The sequence below is a fragment of the Neoarius graeffei genome, chromosome 2 (assembly GCF_027579695.1).
Source record: "Neoarius graeffei isolate fNeoGra1 chromosome 2, fNeoGra1.pri, whole genome shotgun sequence".
NCBI lineage: Eukaryota > Metazoa > Chordata > Actinopteri > Siluriformes > Ariidae > Neoarius > Neoarius graeffei.
This window is the reverse complement of record NC_083570.1, coordinates 85,868,638-85,889,068: the sequence shown is the minus strand read 5'-3', so window position 1 is coordinate 85,889,068 and position 20,431 is coordinate 85,868,638. Positions and strand designations below refer to the sequence as shown.

At 40.7% G+C, this 20,431-nt stretch overlaps 1 protein-coding gene across 1 annotated transcript in view; it reads right to left on the bottom strand.

Moving 5' to 3' along the window:
* LOC132874181 (complexin-1) overlaps nt 1-17,277 on the bottom strand; it is an 86,580-nt gene extending 69,303 nt beyond the window's left edge. The window contains exons 1-2 of the mRNA XM_060910163.1: nt 17,055-17,277; nt 15,959-16,073 (exon numbers count right to left, since the gene is read on the bottom strand). Coding sequence (XP_060766146.1) covers nt 15,959-15,989 — 31 coding nt within the window. The 5' untranslated portion in view covers nt 15,990-16,073; nt 17,055-17,277. The remainder of the gene's footprint in view (nt 1-15,958; nt 16,074-17,054) is intronic.
* Between the last annotated feature and the right edge of the window lie 3,154 nt (nt 17,278-20,431).

Genomic DNA, 20,431 nt, shown 5'->3' with positions numbered 1-20,431 from the left:
CAATCCAAAGTGGGCACCCACTCAGAAAAGGGGCAATGTTTCATCCAAGGTCAGACTTGATTCTTCGGCAGCTAAACCAGATAGAACGCGATATCTGGGTACTCGATGGTGGGTAGAAACATCTTATCTTCAGAAAAGTCTGACTTTTTTAAAATAATATGGGTCAAAACCAGATATATCCATCTTATCTTTGTATCGACTCTTCACTCGACTGTTCAATTCGTGGTAATGCTGAGAAAATTCAGGATTGTTTCCAGATATGCTTTCAGCAGCTGCCATCCTAGTTGCTTGTACAGTGGTGCTTGAAAGTCTGGGAACCCTTTAGAATTTTCTATATTTCTGCAAAAATATGACCTAAAACATCATCAGATTTTCACACAAGTCCTAAAAGTAGATAAAGAGAACCCAGTTAAACAAATGAGACAAAAATATTAGACTTGGTCATTTATTTATTGAGGAAAATGATCCAACATTACATCTCTGTGAGTGGCAAAAGTATGTGAACCTTTAGGATTAGCAGTTAATTTGAAGGTGAAATTAGAGTCAAGTGTTTTCAATCAATGGGATGACAATCAGGTGTGAGTGGGCACCCTGTTTTATTTAAAGAACAGGGAACTATCAAAGTCTGATCTTCACAACACATGTTTGTGGAAGTATATCATGGCACGAACAAAGGAGATTTCTGAGGACCTCAGAAAAAGCATTGTTGATGCTCATCAGGCTGGAAAAGGTTATAAAACCATTTCTAAAGAGTTTGGACCCACCAATCCACAGTCAGACAGATTGTTACAAATGGAGGAAATTCAAGACCATTGTTACCCTCCTCAGGAGTGGTCGACCAATAAAGATCACTCCAAGAGCAAGGCGTATAATAGTTAGCGAGGTCACAAAGGACCCCAGGGTAACTTCTAAGCAACTGAAGGCCTCTCTCACATTGGCTAATGTTAATGTTCATGAGTCCACCATCAGGAGAACACTGAACAACAATGGCAGGGTTGCAAGGAGAAAGCCACTGCTCTTCAAAAAGAACATTGCTGCTCGTCTGCAGTTTGCTAAAGATCACGTGGACAAGTCAGAAGGTTATTGGAAAAATGTTTTGTGGACGGATGAGACCAAAATAGAACTTTTTGGTTTCAATGAGAAGCATTATATTTGGAGAAAGGAAAACACTGCATTCCAGCATAAGAACCTTATCCCATCTGTGAAACATGGTGGTGGTAGTATCATGGTTTGGGCCTGTTTTGCTGCATCTGGGCCAGAACGGTTTGCCATCATTGATGGAACAATGAATCCTGAATTATACCAGCAAATTCTAAAGGAAAATGTCAGGACATCTGTTCATGAACTGAATCTCAAGAGAAGGTGGGTCATGCAGCAAGACAACGACCCTAAGCACAAAAGTTGTTCTACCAAAGAATGGTTAAAGAAGAATAAAGTTAATGTTTTGGAATGGCCAAGTCAAAGTCCTGACCTTAATCCAATCGAAATGTTGTGGAAGGACCTGAAGCGAGCAGTTCATGTGAGGAAACCCACCAACATCCCAGAGTTGAAGCTGTTCTGTATGGAGGAATGGGCTCAAATTCCTCCAAGCCGGTGTGCAGGACTGATCAACTGTTACCGGAAACGTTTAGTTGCAGCTATTGCTGCACAACGGGGTCACACCAGATACTGAAAGCAAAGGTTCACATACTTTTGCCACTCACAGGTACATAATATTGGATCATTTTCCTCAATAAATAAATGACCAAGTATCATATTTTTGTCTCATTTGTTTAACTGGGGTCTATAATACAACCCCGATTCCAAAAAAGTTGGGACAAAGTACAAATTGTAAATAAAAATGGAATGCAATGATGTGGAAGTTTTAAAATTCCATATTCAGAATAGAACATAGATGACATATCAAATGTTTAAACTGAGAAAATATATCATTTAAAGAGAAAAATTAGGTGATTTTAAATTTCATGACAACAACACATCTCAAAAAAGTTGGGACAAGGCCATGTTTACCACTGTGAGACATCCCCTTTTCTCTTTACAACAGTCTGTAAACGTCTGGGGACTGAGGAGACAAGTTGCTCAAGTTTAGGGATAGGAATGTTAACCCATTCTTGTCTAATGTAGGATTCTAGTTGCTCAACTGTCTTAGGTCTTTTTTGTCGTATCTTCCGTTTTATGATGCGCCAAATATTTTCTATGGGTGAAAGATCTGGACTGCAGGCTGGCCAGTTCAGTACCCGGACCCTTCTTCTATGCAGCCATGATGCTGTAATTGATGCAGTATGTGGTTTGGCATTGTCATGTTGGAAAATGCAAGGTCTTCCCTGAAAGAGACGTCGTCTGGATGGTTCATATGTTGCTCTAGAACCTGGATATACCTTTCAGCATTGATGGTGTCTTTCCAGATGCGTAAGCTGCCCATTCCACATACAGTAATGCAACCCCATACCATCAGAGATGCAGGCTTCTGAACTGAGCGCTGATAACAACTTGGGACGTCCATCTCCTCTTTAGTCCGAATGGCACGGCGTCCCTGATTTCCATAAAGAACTTCAAATTTTGATTTGTCTGACCACAGAACAGTTTTCCACTTTGCCACAGTCCATTTTAAATGAGCCTTGGCCCAGAGAAGACGTCTGCACTTCTGGATCATGTTTAGATACGGCTTCTTCTTTGAACTATAGAGTTTTAGCTGGCAACGGCGGATGGCACGGTGAATTGTGTTCACAGATAATGTTCTCTGGAAATATTCCTGAGCCCATTTTGTCATTTCCAATACGGAAGCATGCCTGTATGTGATGCAGTGCCGTCTAAGGGCCCGAAGATCACGGGCACCCAGTATGGTTTTCCGGCCTTGACCCTTACGCATAGAGATTCTTCCAGATTCTCTGAATCTTTTGATGATATTATGCACTGTAGATGATGATATGTTCAAACTCTTTGCAATTTTACACTGTCGAACTCCTTTCTGATATTGCTCCACTATTTGTCGGCACAGAATTAGGGGGATTGGTGGGCCTCTTCCCATCTTTACTTCTGAGAGCCACTGCCACTCCAAGATGCTCTTTTTATACCCAGTCATGTTAATGACCTATTGCCAATTGACCTAATGAGTTGCAATTTGGTCCTCCAGCTGTTCCTTTTTTGTACCTTTAACTTTTCCAGCCTCTTATTGCCCCTGTCCCAACTTTTTTGAGATGATTTGCTGTCATGAAATTTCAAATGAGCCAGTATTTGGCATGAAATTTCAAAATGTCTCACTTTCGACATTTGATATGTTGTCTATGTTCTATTGTGAATACTATCAGTTTTTGAGATTTGTAAATTATTGCATTCCATTTTTATTTACAATTTGTACTTTGTCCCAACTTTTTTGGAATCGGGGTTGTATATAGATATATTGGATATAATCATTCTAAAGGATATAATGAAAGTAAATGGCCGTTATTACCTGGATGTTCCTTGTAAGTCATTTTAACTGACCTATAATTACACTTAGAAGTACAATGTATTCAAACTCGTAGTTATATTCCTGATTTATAAAATACTTGTAAATGACCCAGTATATCATACCCTAATTAATTTTAAATAACCTATAATTATGTTTAGAAGTACAATGAATTCAAAATCCTAGTTATAGGCTTCTTATTTGTCAAATTTTTGTAAATTGTCCACTTACTTTTATAGTCATATCCTTTATTTACTCTTTGGTTATTTTTTCTTATGCCTTACTTAACAGTTGCTTACCTTGTAATTTGTGGGCTGTAATTTAGTGTTACTTGAAGTTTTTAATGGATGTTCATACAGTATATTCTACTTTTTATAGCTGTGGATAAGTTGGAATATTCTGTTTCAGTTTATTCAGTTTCAGACTGTGGTCAGTGGTGTGTTACCTGGATAAACGATGACCCCAGAAAGTAGAGTATCTTTAAATTAATCATGTGAGCAAAGTTGTGTGAAAGGAATTTGAGTTGAATCTGCTTATCACAGTAGAGATTAAATACATAATGAGCGAGAGGGAATACCTTCATACAACACTCATTGGATTAAATCACAAGCTATGCACAATGATAGCTGGGGGAAAAAATCACTAATGTGCCAATGTCTTCCCAATTAGTAAAAAAGGTCACTGAGACATCACTGAGATGGAAACTGCATGTTATTTTAGCATATGAGTGCTATCAGGGAGCGTGTTGGATCAATAGGTCACAGAGGTAGCACATTATAAAATGAAATTAGCTCATTTTTAGTACATTTTAGTAATAATTGTATCAACACTAGTGTTAAATAGGGCTGCATGGTGGTGCAGAGGTTAGCGCTGTCACCGTGGAGGACTGGCGCCTTTCTATGTGGAGTTTGTATGCTCTCCTTGTGCCTGCATGGGTTTCTTTGGGTGCTCCAGTTTCCTCCTACAGTCCAAAGACATGTGGATTATATCAACTGGCTACTCTAAATTGCCCAAAGGCATAAATGTGAGTGTGAATGGTTGTTCATCTCTGTGTTAGCCCTATGATAGATCAGTAACCTGCCCTGGGTGTATCCTGCCCCTCACCCAAAATCAGCTGGGATTGGCTCCAGCTTCCCTCACACCCCTAACAGATAAGCTGTATAGAAAATGGATAGATAATGATAAATATTAGCTAAAAACTCCAAAGAAGCATTTTTTTTTTACATCTGAAGCAAACACACATACAAAATAATGTCTAGGACAATACAATTTGTTATTACAGTAATATTTAAGCTAATTACAGTAATATTTACACTAATGCTTATCTAGCTGCCTCTATTGCACTAGTCCTGCTTTAGTTAACTAGGCAAGGCAAGGCAAGTTTATTTATATAGCACATTTCATACACAGTGGCAGTTCAATGTGCTTTACAGAAGTAAAAGCAGAACAGTAAACAATAGAAAATAAAATTACATAAAATAATTGGGGAAGAAAAATAATAAGAATTAAACAATAGTAGAAATAAAATAATAAAATGAAATAAAGTTCAAAAAAGGAATCAGCCTCGAGATTAATTATTATTATGGGTTTAACTCAACTAAAATTACAAGTTAGCATAAAGTCTTTACTGCTAGGTAATTTTACTATAACTGACTAATGTTATTATAGTAAGGATTAGTACATCTTTGTAGTTAATATTTTAATAGCATGGATTAGCATAAAAATAAACTAACCTTAACCAAAACAAATATCTATGAAAGATAATATAACCTGCTACTTCTTAGGTTACACTGAGGAGTGTATTACATTTATATTGATTATGCTGGATTTCTCTTAGCACAATATATCAAAACACCTCTTCACTAAGATACATCTTATAATCCAGAATACTATTTATGAAATGATGTTTTCTGTCTGCATCTATTTTATAAACCAATTTCCCAAATTTAGATCACTCTCACGTGCAGAGTGTAACTGTGCAACTGAAACTGTTGTACAAAGTCTGAGTTTATTGCACAGCAATCCATCACTCTGTGTGTGTGTGTGTGTGTGTGTGTGTGTGTGTGTGTGTGTGTGTGTGTGTGTGTGTGTGTGTGTGTGTGTGTGTGTGTGTGTGTGTGTGTGTGTGTGTGTTGCCTAATCTTAGGCAAGGTGAAAAGCACCCCTGTCTTACTAACCACAGCTTGAGGTAATCATTATTCAAGTCGCATGTGTTACTGTATTGATTGTCCTTTTAAAGTTTTTTGCCAGAATGACAATGAATTCAAACTTTAGTCTTAACTACAGGAAGGTCAGACAGATCTAAATAGGATTGCTGAGATGAGGAAGCAGTATAGTCACATTAGGCATAAATGCACAAAATACAACTCACAAATAAACAAATGGGTTAGCTAGCTAGGGGCGGCATGGTGGTGTAATGGTTAGCACTTTCGCCTTACAGCAAGAAGGTTCTGGGTTTGAGCCCAGTGGCCAACAGGGGCCTTTCTGTGTGGAGTTTGCATGTTCTCCCCGTGTCTGCTTGGGTTTCCTCCGGGTGCTCCGGTTTCCCCCACAGTCCAAAGCTCTAAATTGCTGGGTTTCACGTGACATCACATCTGCCTCATGAGTTATTCAGAAACTTTAGCTGGTGGTCTACCAAAGCTCAGTTGACAAAGCATTTGTACGGAGAAGGTGCACTGCTTACATGAAAAATGCCTTACGCTTGCGCTGTTTTAGGTTGTTCGAATCTATCAAACTGTGAAACTGATAAAAGTTTCTTCAGGGTTCCCTGTGAACTAATAAAAAAGGGTGAACGAACACAGGATTTCACAAAAAGATGTCGAGAAAGGTGGCTTTTGAACCTCTCACTGAAATCGAAGGGAGCCAAGTCGAAGCATGCTCAAGTTTGCAGTGGTAACTTTGTGAAAGGTTTGTATATCACTCTCAGCTATGTCCTTAGTGTTTACCAAGTACTTTTCTTGCTATGCGTCATTATTTTACGTTACTTTTTTTAGTCACAAAGCGTCAAAGTCCCCAGCTGTTTCTTTGTTTACTTCTCACTCCTCACAAAGTCCATATGCATGAAGGTCGCAACAAAATCCTTCCCCAGCCATACAGTTACAATGCGCTGTGATCACTTCTCCATCTTGTTTAACTAAGATCCAGGTCTTTAAAGGGGTTTCTGATGATCTTTGTGAATGATTTACTTGAGAAATAAGAGCCAACACAAGTGAGAATCAAGTGAACTGTTGTTTGTTTACACTTCAACTTGCAGCGCTTCATTGTAAAGATGCGAACGAAAAGCTTAAAAACAAAACATACTTACACGGGCAAAAACAATACAGGATTCATTCGGCAGCGACTTGATACCGAGGTCCTTTACCCAGCCACATACAAAAAAGTTGTAAGCCTCCATACTCTTCCACGCTTTCATCTGTTTTGCGGTGTAGAAGGACATCTGCAACACCAGATAGTTTGAGATGTCGGGGAACTCGACTGAAGGGTAGTTTTCAAGATCGTATAACACATCCTTCTTTCCCAGACTGTAGGGGTCGATTCCATTGCACATAGCAATCTTCTGAAGATATCTAAAGCGAGCAGTGGCTTCTAGATTACAAGCATAATCTGATAAGTTATCACTAGTTGTTTGCACTACAGCAGCCGTTTAGACCACCAGATATTTCACTTCCGGTAAAACCGCTAAGAAAAGTCACATGACTGAAACCCAGCAATTGACCGTAAGTGTGAATGTGAGTGTGAATGATTGTTTGTCTCTATGTGTCAGCCCTGCAATGACCTGGTGACTTATCCAGGGTGTACCCCGCCTCTCGCCCATAGTCAGCTGGGATAGGCTCCAGCTTACCCATGACCCTGTACAGGATAAGGGCCTCTGCATGCTCTTGCGACAAGGCTTTCGCAGATAGCTTTTTGCAGACAGTTGTAATTTATCATTGAGCAGGGAGTAATAGGTGTGCGCGATGTTATTCACCGGCACAACGCAAGGGGGCGCAAAGTCGCGAAATTGCTAGGAGTAGTTGGTGGGTGTGGTTAGTGGAGTGTTTATCCTCCGGTTACTTATAATGACTAGAACTGGAGTCGTATAGATGTACGTACTTCCTCACTTCCTCGAGCTCTTCGTGCTGCTCCATCTTCGCTCGTGTTTTTAAAAATGGCAGTAGTGAAAACAAACCAAACCGGGAAAGTAGGGAAGCGGAAGTGCGTGTACAGCGGATGTAGAGTGGACCAATCAGAGCCCTCTTGTCTGCGACGCTGTCTGCGAGGCTTCTGCGGTGGTCACAATTTTTGGGAGGTGCGCGCAGAGCGTCTGCGAAGGGTGGGGGGCTACGCAGACACCATCTGCAACGCCATCTGCGAGGACTGCGTTGTCAGCATAAATTGGCCTTAAGTGGTTACAGATAATGGATGGCTGGTTAACTACCTAGCATACATTTGCTAATCACATAGTCAATGTTAGCACTAAGGAGCCTCAGGCACAGGAATAGTGTGAATAAACATAGGTAGTTAGGTCAATAGATTATTTTGAAAAATAAAAAGACAAAATCTCTCTCTCAGGTTGTATGTAAATAAGCATTCCTGAGCTTACTAGACTGCTATGTCAAGCCCATAAACATACATTGTCATAAACATACCTTGTATATGACAAGGTCAAGCTCTGCAGATATGATACTGTGGGACAAGCTTTATTCATAGGTTTGTATTTTGACATAGCATGATTAAAGTGGGAAAAAATACCTGAGAAGATTGAGTCAAAACATTGCAAAGACAGTAAGTATACAAGCTGTATCTATAAAACTAGAAAATTAGATGCTGCTTGTGTCTACTTTCAAAAAGGACCGTTCTAGCTTATTTTTGTCATGCTATTTTCAGACTGATGATTTTTGTATGCTTTTGATAACTCTTTGCCATCACTTGAGTAAAAAAAAAAAAAAACACTCTAATGCTGTGTTTAATAACAGCCTCCACACTGGGACTTCCACATGAAAGAGATGTGTCGTGTTAAATTGCCAGTAGAGAGGAGATAGAGGAGGGGTGAGGAAGTTCACAGGTGTCAAGGCCAACTTCAGCACTCAATAGTGCACATTAATGGCTATGGTGTGATGAATTATCTAACCTTTCAGTCACAGACTGACTGTGTGTGTGCATTGCTTTGTTTGTTTGTGTGTCAGTTTCTTGAGCCAGTATCTCAAGAGGATTAAAGGATGTATGAATATACATATGTAACTATATATTTGCATGAATAAATATGATTATTATACATACATATCAATGGAATAAAAATGTGTTCTATTCCCTTCTAGCAGGTTTCATTCATTTGGTTTGATAGCATGCAATATTGTTAGCATATCACTTATCCGACGTGTATTACGTCACTCTAGCCAATGGAGAATGAGTGTTGAATATGGTTTACGATATTGCATGGTTGTCAAGACAACGTGACATCATACATCAGAGCTGATGCGAATAATCAGTGAGAAACTTTTCTACTGCACATGCGCAGAAGCATTTCTTTGCTCGCCGGCAGTGCTTAACTTTTTGTAAAATCCATAATTGTTCCATCAAATGTGTATGTATAATAATAATAATAATAATAATAATAATAATAATAATAATAATGGGTGGTGTTGAGTGGTATATCCGATATATTTCATTCAGCTAGAATGATACTGAATGACTCGAAGACGAGTAGCTGAATGAACTATACCTGATAGACCATGAAAAAAGCCATTATTATTATTATTATTATTATTATTATTATTATTATTATTATACACTCTCTTTATATCAGCATACTTGAATGCCAATGCTAGCTTACCCGCGAATTGGTGCTGTTAGCACAGCAGTGCAGTCACCTTCCAGCCAGTGTAGCGTTCATCAATAGTGTTAGCAAAGGCCACCTGATATACCACTCAGCGTCATCCAATATTATTTAAATATACTGACTAACTGAATATACAATATGTAGATGCCTGTTAATGTGTACAGTATTATTTTGAAGCAATGTATTAGTTCACTTATCTTAATAAGCATGTTATCCTGGTCAGACTCATAGTGGATCCGGTGTCTATCTCAGGAACACTCAGCTTCACCTTGTACACACACTTAACACTTTCTTATTCACACTGTGATGCAGAGTGAATAAGAGTGATCAATCCACCAACTGAAATGCTTTTGGCACAAGAGAGGACCCTGGAAAACCTAAAGAACATCCGCAAGTGCATGAGTAGAACATGTGAAACTATACACAATCAGTAAGGCAGCTGTGCTGCCTGCACTGGTCCATTGAGTCTTGTTTTCTTTTACATCACATGGCTAGCCGGGCACATGTCTGGCATTTACCTGAGGAAGTGATGGCACCAGGATCCACTGTCAGAAAAAGACAACCCAATGGACAGCGTGCAATCATCTGGGCAATGTTCTTCTCAGAAATCCTGTTCCCAGGCATTCATGCGGATGTCAGCTTAATACATACCACCTACCCAAACAAAGCTGCAGGAAAGGTTCACTTCTTCATGGCATTGATATTCCTGGTGGCAGTGGTCTTCTTCAGCATCCTGCTTCACTGCACACATTGCTTGGGAATGGTTTAGGGAGCATGTTGAATATTTGAATTTGGCCTCCAAATTCTCCAGATCTCAGTCCGATCAAACATCTTTTGGATGTCCTGGAATGAGAAGTCTAACCTGCAGCTCCACATCATAAAATACAGAACATAAAGATCTGCTGCTAATGTCTTGGTCTCAGATACCACAAAGAACCTTCAGAGGTCTTGTAGAGGCAAGTTTTCATCAGGTTTTGTTTAAATATATCTCAGAGATTCTGTTCGGAACTTTTGGTGCTGCTCATGGTGCTTGGGAACAATGCAGTTTCCCAGACAAATGAGTATAATTGCAGTCATGTGTTAATCAATACTGCTGCAAGAAAACCCTGATCATTTGGACTATACAAGAATGACACCAAGAAAAAAAAAGACATTTAATTATGTAATTTTTTCATACAGTCAACATTTAAATAAATCTAAATAAAGTAGTAAACAGGGCAATGAATGCAGCAAACAGCTGAGAAGAAGAAGACTTTCTGCAAATGAAAAATATTACTTTATGACATGGCTGCTGATAACATTTTATTTGTCTTTGTTTTAAAGGAGAACTGAAAGCAAATTTTTTTTATTATCAAAATTCTATTTCTCTCATTTTATTAAATATAGGAATGCATTATTGATAGCTATTTTGTCACTGCTTTTGCAAGTTATGAGTGTTTGATATATGTTATGCAATATATCAGTCCATATGTCAAAGCAATGGCCGTAAATGAGATTCATTGAGACCTGTGCGAGACATCGTAGGACGGAAGTAAAACATACAGCGGAAATCAAAGTGACCGACATCTGCCAATGTTGTCAAAAGACACGTGCGCCCTCTTTCGAATGCTGATGTAATCAAGCCGAAAGTTTTGTTTGTTTTGATAGCAATCAGGAAAGTTTGAGAAAAGTAGGCAGTAATCGTCATTTAAACTCGTTTTTGTGCAATATTTCATTTGGAAAACAGTTTTCAAAATGGCGGCACTGACACCTGGCTGACACTTCACGTTTCAAAGTCTCGCATAAGTCTCTTGAAGATCACATGGATAAGCGACGCCTGCTGTGGACCAAACGAACTAAATTCAACATGGCTAAAAACCGAATAGGCCAATAAGTATAACATTTAATTGCAATTAGTTGCCAAAACGAGTCACGATATAAGGTTACTAAAACCTATTATCTTATAATAAACCTATAACGTAATTGAATAACATGTTAATTAAGAAATAAAGCAAGTTTAAAAATGACTTCAGTTCTCCTTTAATGTATTTCAAGTCGCACCTGAGCCTTGCTACACACATACAGTATTCTCAAATGTACAGCATTTCTGTGTCTTTGCATCTGGACCAGGATCATATGTGGAACTCTGAGTTCCACAAGGAAGAGGAAATTTGAAATTGAGTAAAGTAGTGTCTGACTGAGGGAATTGAGCACATATGACTGGGTGACTTGAATTTTGAATTCTGAATTTGAATAACTGGATTTTCTGTGCATGTCAGCAGAACATTCTGCCTATAAGATCACCCAGAGAGTCTGTCCCTTAAAGCAACCCCCGTCACCAGAAGTGTTAGCATTATTTAGTTAAAATTTGGACTTTGCTAGCTGTGTAATTTTCTCAGATAAAGATGTGTGTGTGCGTGCGCACGTGCGTAGTATATTTGCACATTTTTAATTTCACCACTCATTGACTTGCACAGTTATTTTTATGCTCATTTTCAGTCTCTCTTTTTGATTACTCTGTCTCTATTTCTTTTTATCTCTGTCTCCCTCTCTTTTTCTGTCCTGTTATCAGGATGTACAAACCTCTCTTTCTTTTCCCCCTCCTATCCATATTTCACTCTCTATATAAGTGTCTTTCTCTTTGTCTGACTTCCTATCCGATATGCTGCGTCATTCTCCTACAATAACACAAAGCTCTCGAGCTACACAGACTCATGTTTCAACTAAAAGCAGGACTGTTATAGGGTTTGCTGCTCTAATTTCTCATAATGGTGCAATGATCGATTTTTATGGCTTCACTGGTCATAGTCATAACTCAATATCCACCATCGAGCCCCTCCCGTAGTGAGGAGATCATCACCTGGTATCACCACATCCACACATTGATTTCTATCCCCCGGGGTGCACACTGCAGGAACAAGCTTGCTTACGGACTGTCTTGTCAAACAGTTAAAAATCCTGCCTGCCCAGGATCAGTGATCAGTCCTTTCAATCAATAACGTATCAGCTTTCGCATTCGTGTGATTTCTGATCCACAGGCTTTTCTGGCAGAATTAGATGCACCCTGTTGCAACATGAGTAGCATGAATGCTTGATTTAACCAGAATGATTGATGTTTATTAAAGTTATAGTGATGTTATTATTTCAGTATTTCTGTTGCTTATATTTTCAGTTTCAAAATCATAGCGGTGTACTTGCAGCTACTTTTTTTTCCCCATTCCAGTGCAATTCAGTTTGTTTTAATTCAGTCCCAGTTGTGTGGATCTTCTAATTCTATTTGATTAGTTTGTCCATGAGCAGTGACTCTCTGCTAATCTAGCCATGACCCAGTGAGGGTTTGAGAGCTTTGGTTGGCGTGATCGTGAAGCAATGAAGCAACGGTGATTCAGTGTGCGGGCCATCGGTAATGAATCTGTCACTTCAGTAGCCATCACTTCACTGCAGCTCCACTTGACCCAGCATATGATTTTTCATTCTGACAGGAAATGGTGGCTGCAGCATAATGACACCGAGTGCAAAGAATAGAAAGAGCACAAATCACATAGGTCTCCTGTTGCAGAAAAAAAGCGGTGAGTAAATTCCCTTGAAGAGTCGTGTTCTTCTCAAAGAACCTTTGGGAGCCCCACCATGAACTAAAGAGCTCATAATCCTGAACAAAAACCCTCAACATGCTTAGCATTTCCTGCAAAAACTGTGACCACTGTACAAAATAATACAATAGTTCTCATTTGAAACCGGTTGGGATTAAAGTCATGCTGTTCCTGACTGGCAGCAAAGTAGCTAAGGATCCAAGTGAGCAATCAGACGTGAGTTTGAATCCCAGGAAGGCCAGAGAACCACTGTTGAGTCTTTAAGAAAGGCATTGATTGCATCCTTTCTCAAGTGTGATGTTTAATTTTTGTTTTTTACGCAAATGCCACATACTAAATACACCCTTGAGATCTTTTGACTCACTACCTGTGTAAAAAACAAATGCTGCCGTAATGGTCCACATGATCTGTCATGCTATGCTTCCTCTGATATAAAACAAGCTTCATCCATTCCTTGTTAAATTAAGACTGGATAGTTTGGGGGGGGGGGGGGGGGGGGCAAATAAGATAGTCCTTGTGTGAAGCTTGCTTTTCACCAATTGGCAACATCCAGTCCAGTATTTCCTGACACCCAGAAAATACATACTCTGGATGAAGAACTAAAAAGATTTTTGTCACTAAAATCAGCTTTGGTTCATCCAGTGGAAAGGTACTTGGATTCCGAAAAAGGTTGTTTTTTTTTTTGTCTGAAAAGGTTGCTACAGTCATAGACTAAACATGGCTATTATCAGTTCAAGATTGGCCAAGTCTTCCAAAAGAGAAGGTGTCAATCCATATTGCATTACATTAATGACATTTTATCAGATGCTCTTATCCAGAGCAACGTACAACACACCCAGAGAAGCAGTTGGGAGTTAGGTGCCTTACTCAAGAGCACTTCAGCCTTTCCTGCTGGTCCAGGGAATCAAACCAGCAAACTTTTGGTCCCAAAGCTGCTTCTTTAACCATTAGGCTTCCAATATGACACATTACATTTGACATAGACACAGGCTCTTTCTCTTCTTCATACTGTGAATACTGTCCATGCTACGGATGAGGCCCGAAGTGCACATATTTATGGGAAATCTGTCTAAACCACTGAATTTAGAGAGCCATTAAATGGACATAAGCCATCTGCTTTGGGTGGAGAGAGGATTTTTGGAACAGCAGCCCACCATTTTGTGGTGTATAAACATGCTACTGTGCAAAACATACAAAAAAAACCCTTGTGGGTATCTTCATTGTTCTCTTTCAGGGTTGAGATGCTTTGTTGTGTCTGAAAAGTTTTGCATGCAGGAAGTTTTCTCGTGAGCAAAAATGTGCGTGCACAGCCAGGTTTGTCAGCTCCTGTCTATCCACCTGTCTGGATTTGACTGCAGGGGCTCTTGCATGCCTGCAGCACATGCTACATGTCAGCCTCATAAGAACTGTGGGTCTGCTGTGCTTTTTCCACATCACAGGGTTAGTATTGATGAGCAAAAGAGACAGTATGAAGAAGACAATGCCAGAGATGAGTGAGTGTTTGGGCTGGTGTGTATATGTGTGTTGGTGGGGGTGGCTACTCTGGGGAGTATATGCACTACTGTCTCAGATATCAATGTACACACTTTACAAGATAAAGGATACTGTAGGATGGAGAATGTTTGTTTTTTTTTTTCCAGAGAAAATAGAGTGGATTAGTTTATATTAACGGCAAGGTAAACGCAACTGTGTGTGAATAGGAGTGTTAGGATGGCTGACTTCTGCTTTGCTCCTGATTCTGCTCTGGAGAATTTTTCCCTCATGAGAGTGATTGTGCCTCAGTGGTGGCACCTCAGTGGAGTGAAGTGCAGATAGTGTCTCCACTGGCTGACCTTGGGCCTCTAAATCTCTTTCAGCGACAGGCCCATTATTTCCCCTCAGCCCGGGTTTTATTATCTAATGCAGGTCGGGACTGCCCAGTGGCTGCTATATGGAAATTGACTGTGTTGATTTACTGGACTGGTCAAAAGTAACGACTCTGGAGAGATGAACAAAGGCTCCTCAAAGCTTTTATATGACCTCTTTTGGTTTTGTCAATGAATAAATGTTCTCTTTTTTTATTTTGTCAAATAAATTTATTTATTTATTTATTTATTTATTTATTTGAGGAGAGCAGATAGCATGGCTTGTACATCAAAATAAAAAAAAATACATTGTGCAATCTGTCTCTTTACTGTTTGTGAAAAACAAGTCAGAATAAAAGGGCTGGTGCTTTAGACCTTGGCACAGCTCTACTTTCTCAAGCCATTATTTTTTTTCCCTACACTGTTCAGTTGCTTTCACTCATTTTCTTTATTACCAGAGCTATGTACTAGACCTGACTGACACACTGCCATCCCCAGCAGTGGGTTAATGACATGGATCTCATTACCCCTCCCCCTCATGCCCTTTTTTTAAAAATCAACCACCATGTGCTCAAAAATCCATTAAAACAAAACCAGCTTGTGTCAGCCTCTATTAAATCAGGGAGCAAAAGCCTTTTCTTTAGAAAGCAATGGTTAAATCTTTGTAGTAAACCAAGACGATTAACCAACCTTACAGTTTACCCTTGTGAGGTTTAGTGTTTACCACAATCAATTCTTTTTCATTTTTCCATAAACATTAAATTACTGACATCATAATTATGCAGGTCCATTTTTTTCAAACACGTGCAGTAATTTAATGCACTTAATTTAATGCTTATTTGTATCTTTATTAAATTTAGTCAATTTGCACAAAAAGGAAAAAAAAACCAATACATATTCTAGCAAGCACCATGCACTTAAAACACACACACACACACACACACACACACACACACACACACACACACACACACACACACACACTTGTTCAGATGACCTCAGAATAAAATTTGTACTTTTTTTCTATTGAATAAAAAAAGCATCTATAAAGTAAAGCAACACTTATTTCAATTCTATCTGCCCACACAAATCAAGCAGTGCAGTGAACCTCCAGATCATATTCAATTTGATTAAAATGGAAAACTGGTCATGAGTAAATCTGAATTTTGCACAAAAATTTTATAAAGAGCTCAGTCTCTTCTCTGAAGTATCCCCATGAGATTGTGTGTGACTATTACGTGCCCTCATGTCTGGAAAAACAGGACTGTAGGGAACTTACCTCCCAACGCTTGCTTCATAACAAAATTCATTTTGATGGCTTTTGATTCCTACTTCCTTCACAGTCAGATGTTACATTTACTTCAAGCTTCTTGTGCTGTCTCTTTTCACCAGATCTATGAAACACACACACACACACACACACACACACACACACACACACACACACACAGAGGCTACGTAAGGCAATATCTCTCTCTTTCTCTCTCTCTCTCTCTCTCTCTCTCTCTCATTGCTGTAGCACTCTTTGAAATTTGACAGCAATCAAAATAACAGAAACTATAGGCTACACTTTCATTCCCTTTAGGTTATTATTTTTTATGATTTCTTATCACCCTTTCTCTGGTGAAGTAACTCTGTGCTAGGAAACATCAACTTGTGCACACCAGATGACCTATGAAGGTCATTAAAGGTCAATGCAGCACATGCGGTTGAAAAAAAAGTGTGATCCACTTGAATTTACATTTAATTTGTTTATCAAACTTACAGAAAGTGGTATCAGCCCATGGCATGACAGATGCTTTTCTTTTCCACTTTGGATAGCACTGAGGATTGCATGACACTGCAGCCTAAATGTTGACCTGTAACATTTCCAGATGTGCATCCTTATAAACTAGTAAGTTTTTTTTTTCAAACTGTATAAATGAACAATACAAGACCTTGACGAGTCTCAGGGAAACACTCAGGTTAGAACTAATCCCATAAACTGTGTTAAGCATGTTAACTTTCCCTAATCCGATGGAGAAAAACGGAAGCTTGCATATCTTTATAGGACTAATATGCACTCTAATGCATTTTTGAGCTCACTACTCATCGATGTGTGCATGTGTTCTCCATTGTCCTCTAAAACGCCTCTTGCATACTCAAACAAAGCTGCCCCAGTTCTTTGGTGATGTCCCTGTACTTGATATGCACGGGGAAAACACCACAGAATCACTTCCTTGTTAGTGAATATTTCAGCACCATTGCTGCTGGACAGCTCCGGTCCGTCCCACTCCACCGGGCAGAGCCAAACCTCTCTCTCTCTCTCTCTCTCTCTTTCTCTCTCTCACACACACACACACACACACACACACATCCCGAGAGGTCGTAATTACCTGTCCGGTGAATTCAGATCTCTCCGACACACGACGATCCTCCTCCAAGTGAAGTTCAGGTGTACCAGCAGTGCAGGATTCTCAACTGCAAGTCCCTAGCATCTCCGGCTTCCGGGTAAAGGAAAGAAAGGACGTCCTTGTTTTCACAGGCAGTGAGTGTGAGTGAGTGAGTGAGTGAGTGAGAGAGAGAGAGAGAGAGAGAGAGTGCTGGAGAAGGGAAGTGCAGCTGCCGCGGATGGAGGGACTCACTGAAACGTCCCACACGCTCTGTGTGTGCGTGTGTGTGTGTGAGAGAGAGAGAGAGAGAGAGAGAGAGCGCAATGATTAACACCGCCTAGTCTTGGGGCGCCCTTCCTCCTTGCTCTCCTCTCCTCTCCTCTGCTTTCCTCTCCTCTCCTTTCCTGTCCCTCCCTCCCTCCCTCCCTCCCTCCGCGCACGCTCTCTCTGGAGCAGGACTGATAGTGCACCTTCTTAAGGTCACCTCGGTGTCTTTCTGTGTTACTGCTTACATGAGGACTCGAATTCACTTTGTCAGTGTGCATGATTGTTGATTTTGTGCACAGAGGAACGGGCTAATGCAGAGCTTTAGATTTGGCTCTGAGGATGTGATGAGGCTCAGAGATGCGCTTTCACCTCGGCTTGTCCTTGAAGCGCGCGCGGTTTTGCGCCGAGCAGATTGGTCACGCGCGCTACCTCACGATAGCTGCGTCCCAAACCGCATACTGGCGCACTAAATAGCCTACTATGCTCAAGCAGTACGCTGCTGACTGCAATATGCGGTTTTGGCATGGATCCAGTGTGTGTGTGTGTGTGTGTGTGTGTGTGCGCGTGCTTATCCCGGTTGCTTAGCAGAGCGCGAGCACTGAGTGGTAACGTGATTCTGCTGAAAACTGCAGCACTGAGCAGTGTGTGCGTACATTCACTATATTGCCTAAAGTATTCGCTCACCTGCCTTGACTCACATATGAGCTTAAGTGACATCCCATTCCTAATCAATATGACGTCGGTCCACCCTTTGCAGCTAGAACAGCTTCAACTCTTCTGGTGCCCCTTTTCCACCAAAGCAGTTCCAGGGCTGGTTCGGGGCCAGTGCTTAGTTTGGAACCGGGTTTTCTGTTTCCACTGACAAAGAACTGACTCTGGGGCCAGAAAAACCGGTTCCAGGCTAGCACCAACTCTTTGCTGGGCCAGAGGAAAGAACCGCTTACGTCAGCGGGGGAGCGGAGTTGTTAAGACCAACAACAATAACAAGACCGCGAAAGATCGCCATTTTTAAGCGACGAGAAGCAGCAGCTGTACAAACACGAAGTCATCCATTATTATTATTGTTGTTGTTGCTGCTGCTGCTGCTTCTTCCGCATTGTTTTTGCTTCGATATTCGCATCAAGGTTTATGCAAACGTAGCTACGTAACTGACGTATACAACGACGTAATGATGTATACAGTGACGTAACTGACGTATACAGCGACGTAATGACGTGGCACCGCGAGCTATGGAAAAGCAAACTGGTTCTCAGCTGGCTCGCAAGTTGAACGAGTTATGAACCAGCACCAGCTCCGAACCAGCCCTGGAACCGATTTGGTGGAAAAAGGGTATGGGAAGGCTGTCCACAAGGTTTAGGAGTGTGTTTATGGGAATTTTTGACCATTCTTCCAGAAGCACATTTGTGAGGTCACACACTGATGTTGGACGAGAAGGCCTGGCTCTCAGTCTCTGCTCTAATTCATCCCAAAGGTGTTCTATCAGGTTGAGGTCTCTAGTGCCCCTTTTCCACCAAAGCAGTTCCAGGGCTGGTTTGGGGCCAGTGCTTAGTTTGGAACCGGGTTTTCTGTTTCCACTGACGAAGAACTGGCTCTGGGGCCAGAAAAACCGGTTCCAGGCTAGCACCAACTCTCTGCTGGGCCAGAGGAAAGAACCGCTTACGTCAGCGGGGGGGCGGAGTTGTTAAGACCAACAACAATAACAAGACCGCGAAAGATCGCCATTTTTAAGCGACGAGAAGCAGCAGCTGTACAAACGCAAAGTCATCCATTATTATTATTGTTGTTGTTGCTGCTGCTGCTTCTTCCGCATTGTTTTTGCTTCGATGTTCGCGCCAAGGTTTATGCAACCGTAGCGACGTAACTGACGTATACAGCGACGTAACTGACGTATACAGCGACGTAATGACGTGTCTTCCCTTAGCACCGCGAGCTATGGAAAAGCAAACTGGTTCTCAGCTGGCTCGCAAGTTGAACAAGTTGTGAACCAGCACCAGCACTGGCCCCGAACCAGCCCTGGAACTGATTTGGTGGATAAGTGGTATAGTAGGGTTGACTACTGCAATGGCCTTTTCACAGGCCTGCCAAAAAAGACCATCAAACGACTTCAGCTGGTTCAAAATGCAGCGGCTAGGGTTCTCACATGAACAAAAAGAACAGAGCACATTACTCCAATTCTAAGGTCCCTTCACTGGCTTCTAGTAAGCTACAGAATTGACTTTAAAGCATTGTTGTTGGTGTACAAATCTCTAAATGGTACAAGGCCCAATTACCTCTCTGATATGTTGCAGCGGCCTAACCCAATCAGATCTAGCAGATCGCAGCAGCAAAATTTACTGGTAAAGCCTGTTGTTAAAACAAAGTGTGGTGAAGCAGCTTTTAGCTACTATGCAGTACAGCTATGGAACCAACTCCCAGAGGACACCAAAAATGCTCCTGCTGTTGGCAGCTTCAAATCTAGACTAAAGACCAAGCTGTTTTCAGATGCTTTCTGCTAACTGATAAATATCATCTTTACATGTTTTAAACTTTACTTAACTTTTACAGTCTTTGCATGTTTTAAACTTTACTTAACTTTTATTCCATTTTATTCTGCTGTTTTTACTGAACTTTTACTTCATTTTATTACTTTATTCCTAGTATTGTTTAATTCTTATATTATTTTTATTTTTCTCTCTTCTTCCCCCTTTATTTTATGTAATTTTATTTTCTATTGTTTACTGTTTTGCCTTTACCTCTGTAAAGCACATTGAACTGCCACTGTGTATGAAATGTGCTATATAAATAAACTTACCTTGCCTTGCCTTGCCTTGAGGTCAGCGCTCTGTGCAGGCCAGTCAAGTTCATCCACACCAGACTCTGTCATCCATGTCTTTATGGACCTTGCTTTGTGCACTGGTGCACAGTCATGTTGGAAGAGGAAGGGGCCAGCTCCAAACTGTTCCGACAAAGTTGGGAGCATGAAATTGTCCAAAATGTCTTGGTATACTGAAGCATTCAGAGTTCCTTTCACTGGAACTAAGGGGCCAAGCCCAGCTCCTGAAAAACAACCCCACACTATAATCCCCCCTCCACCAAACTTTACACTTGGCACAATGCAGTCAGACAAGTACCGT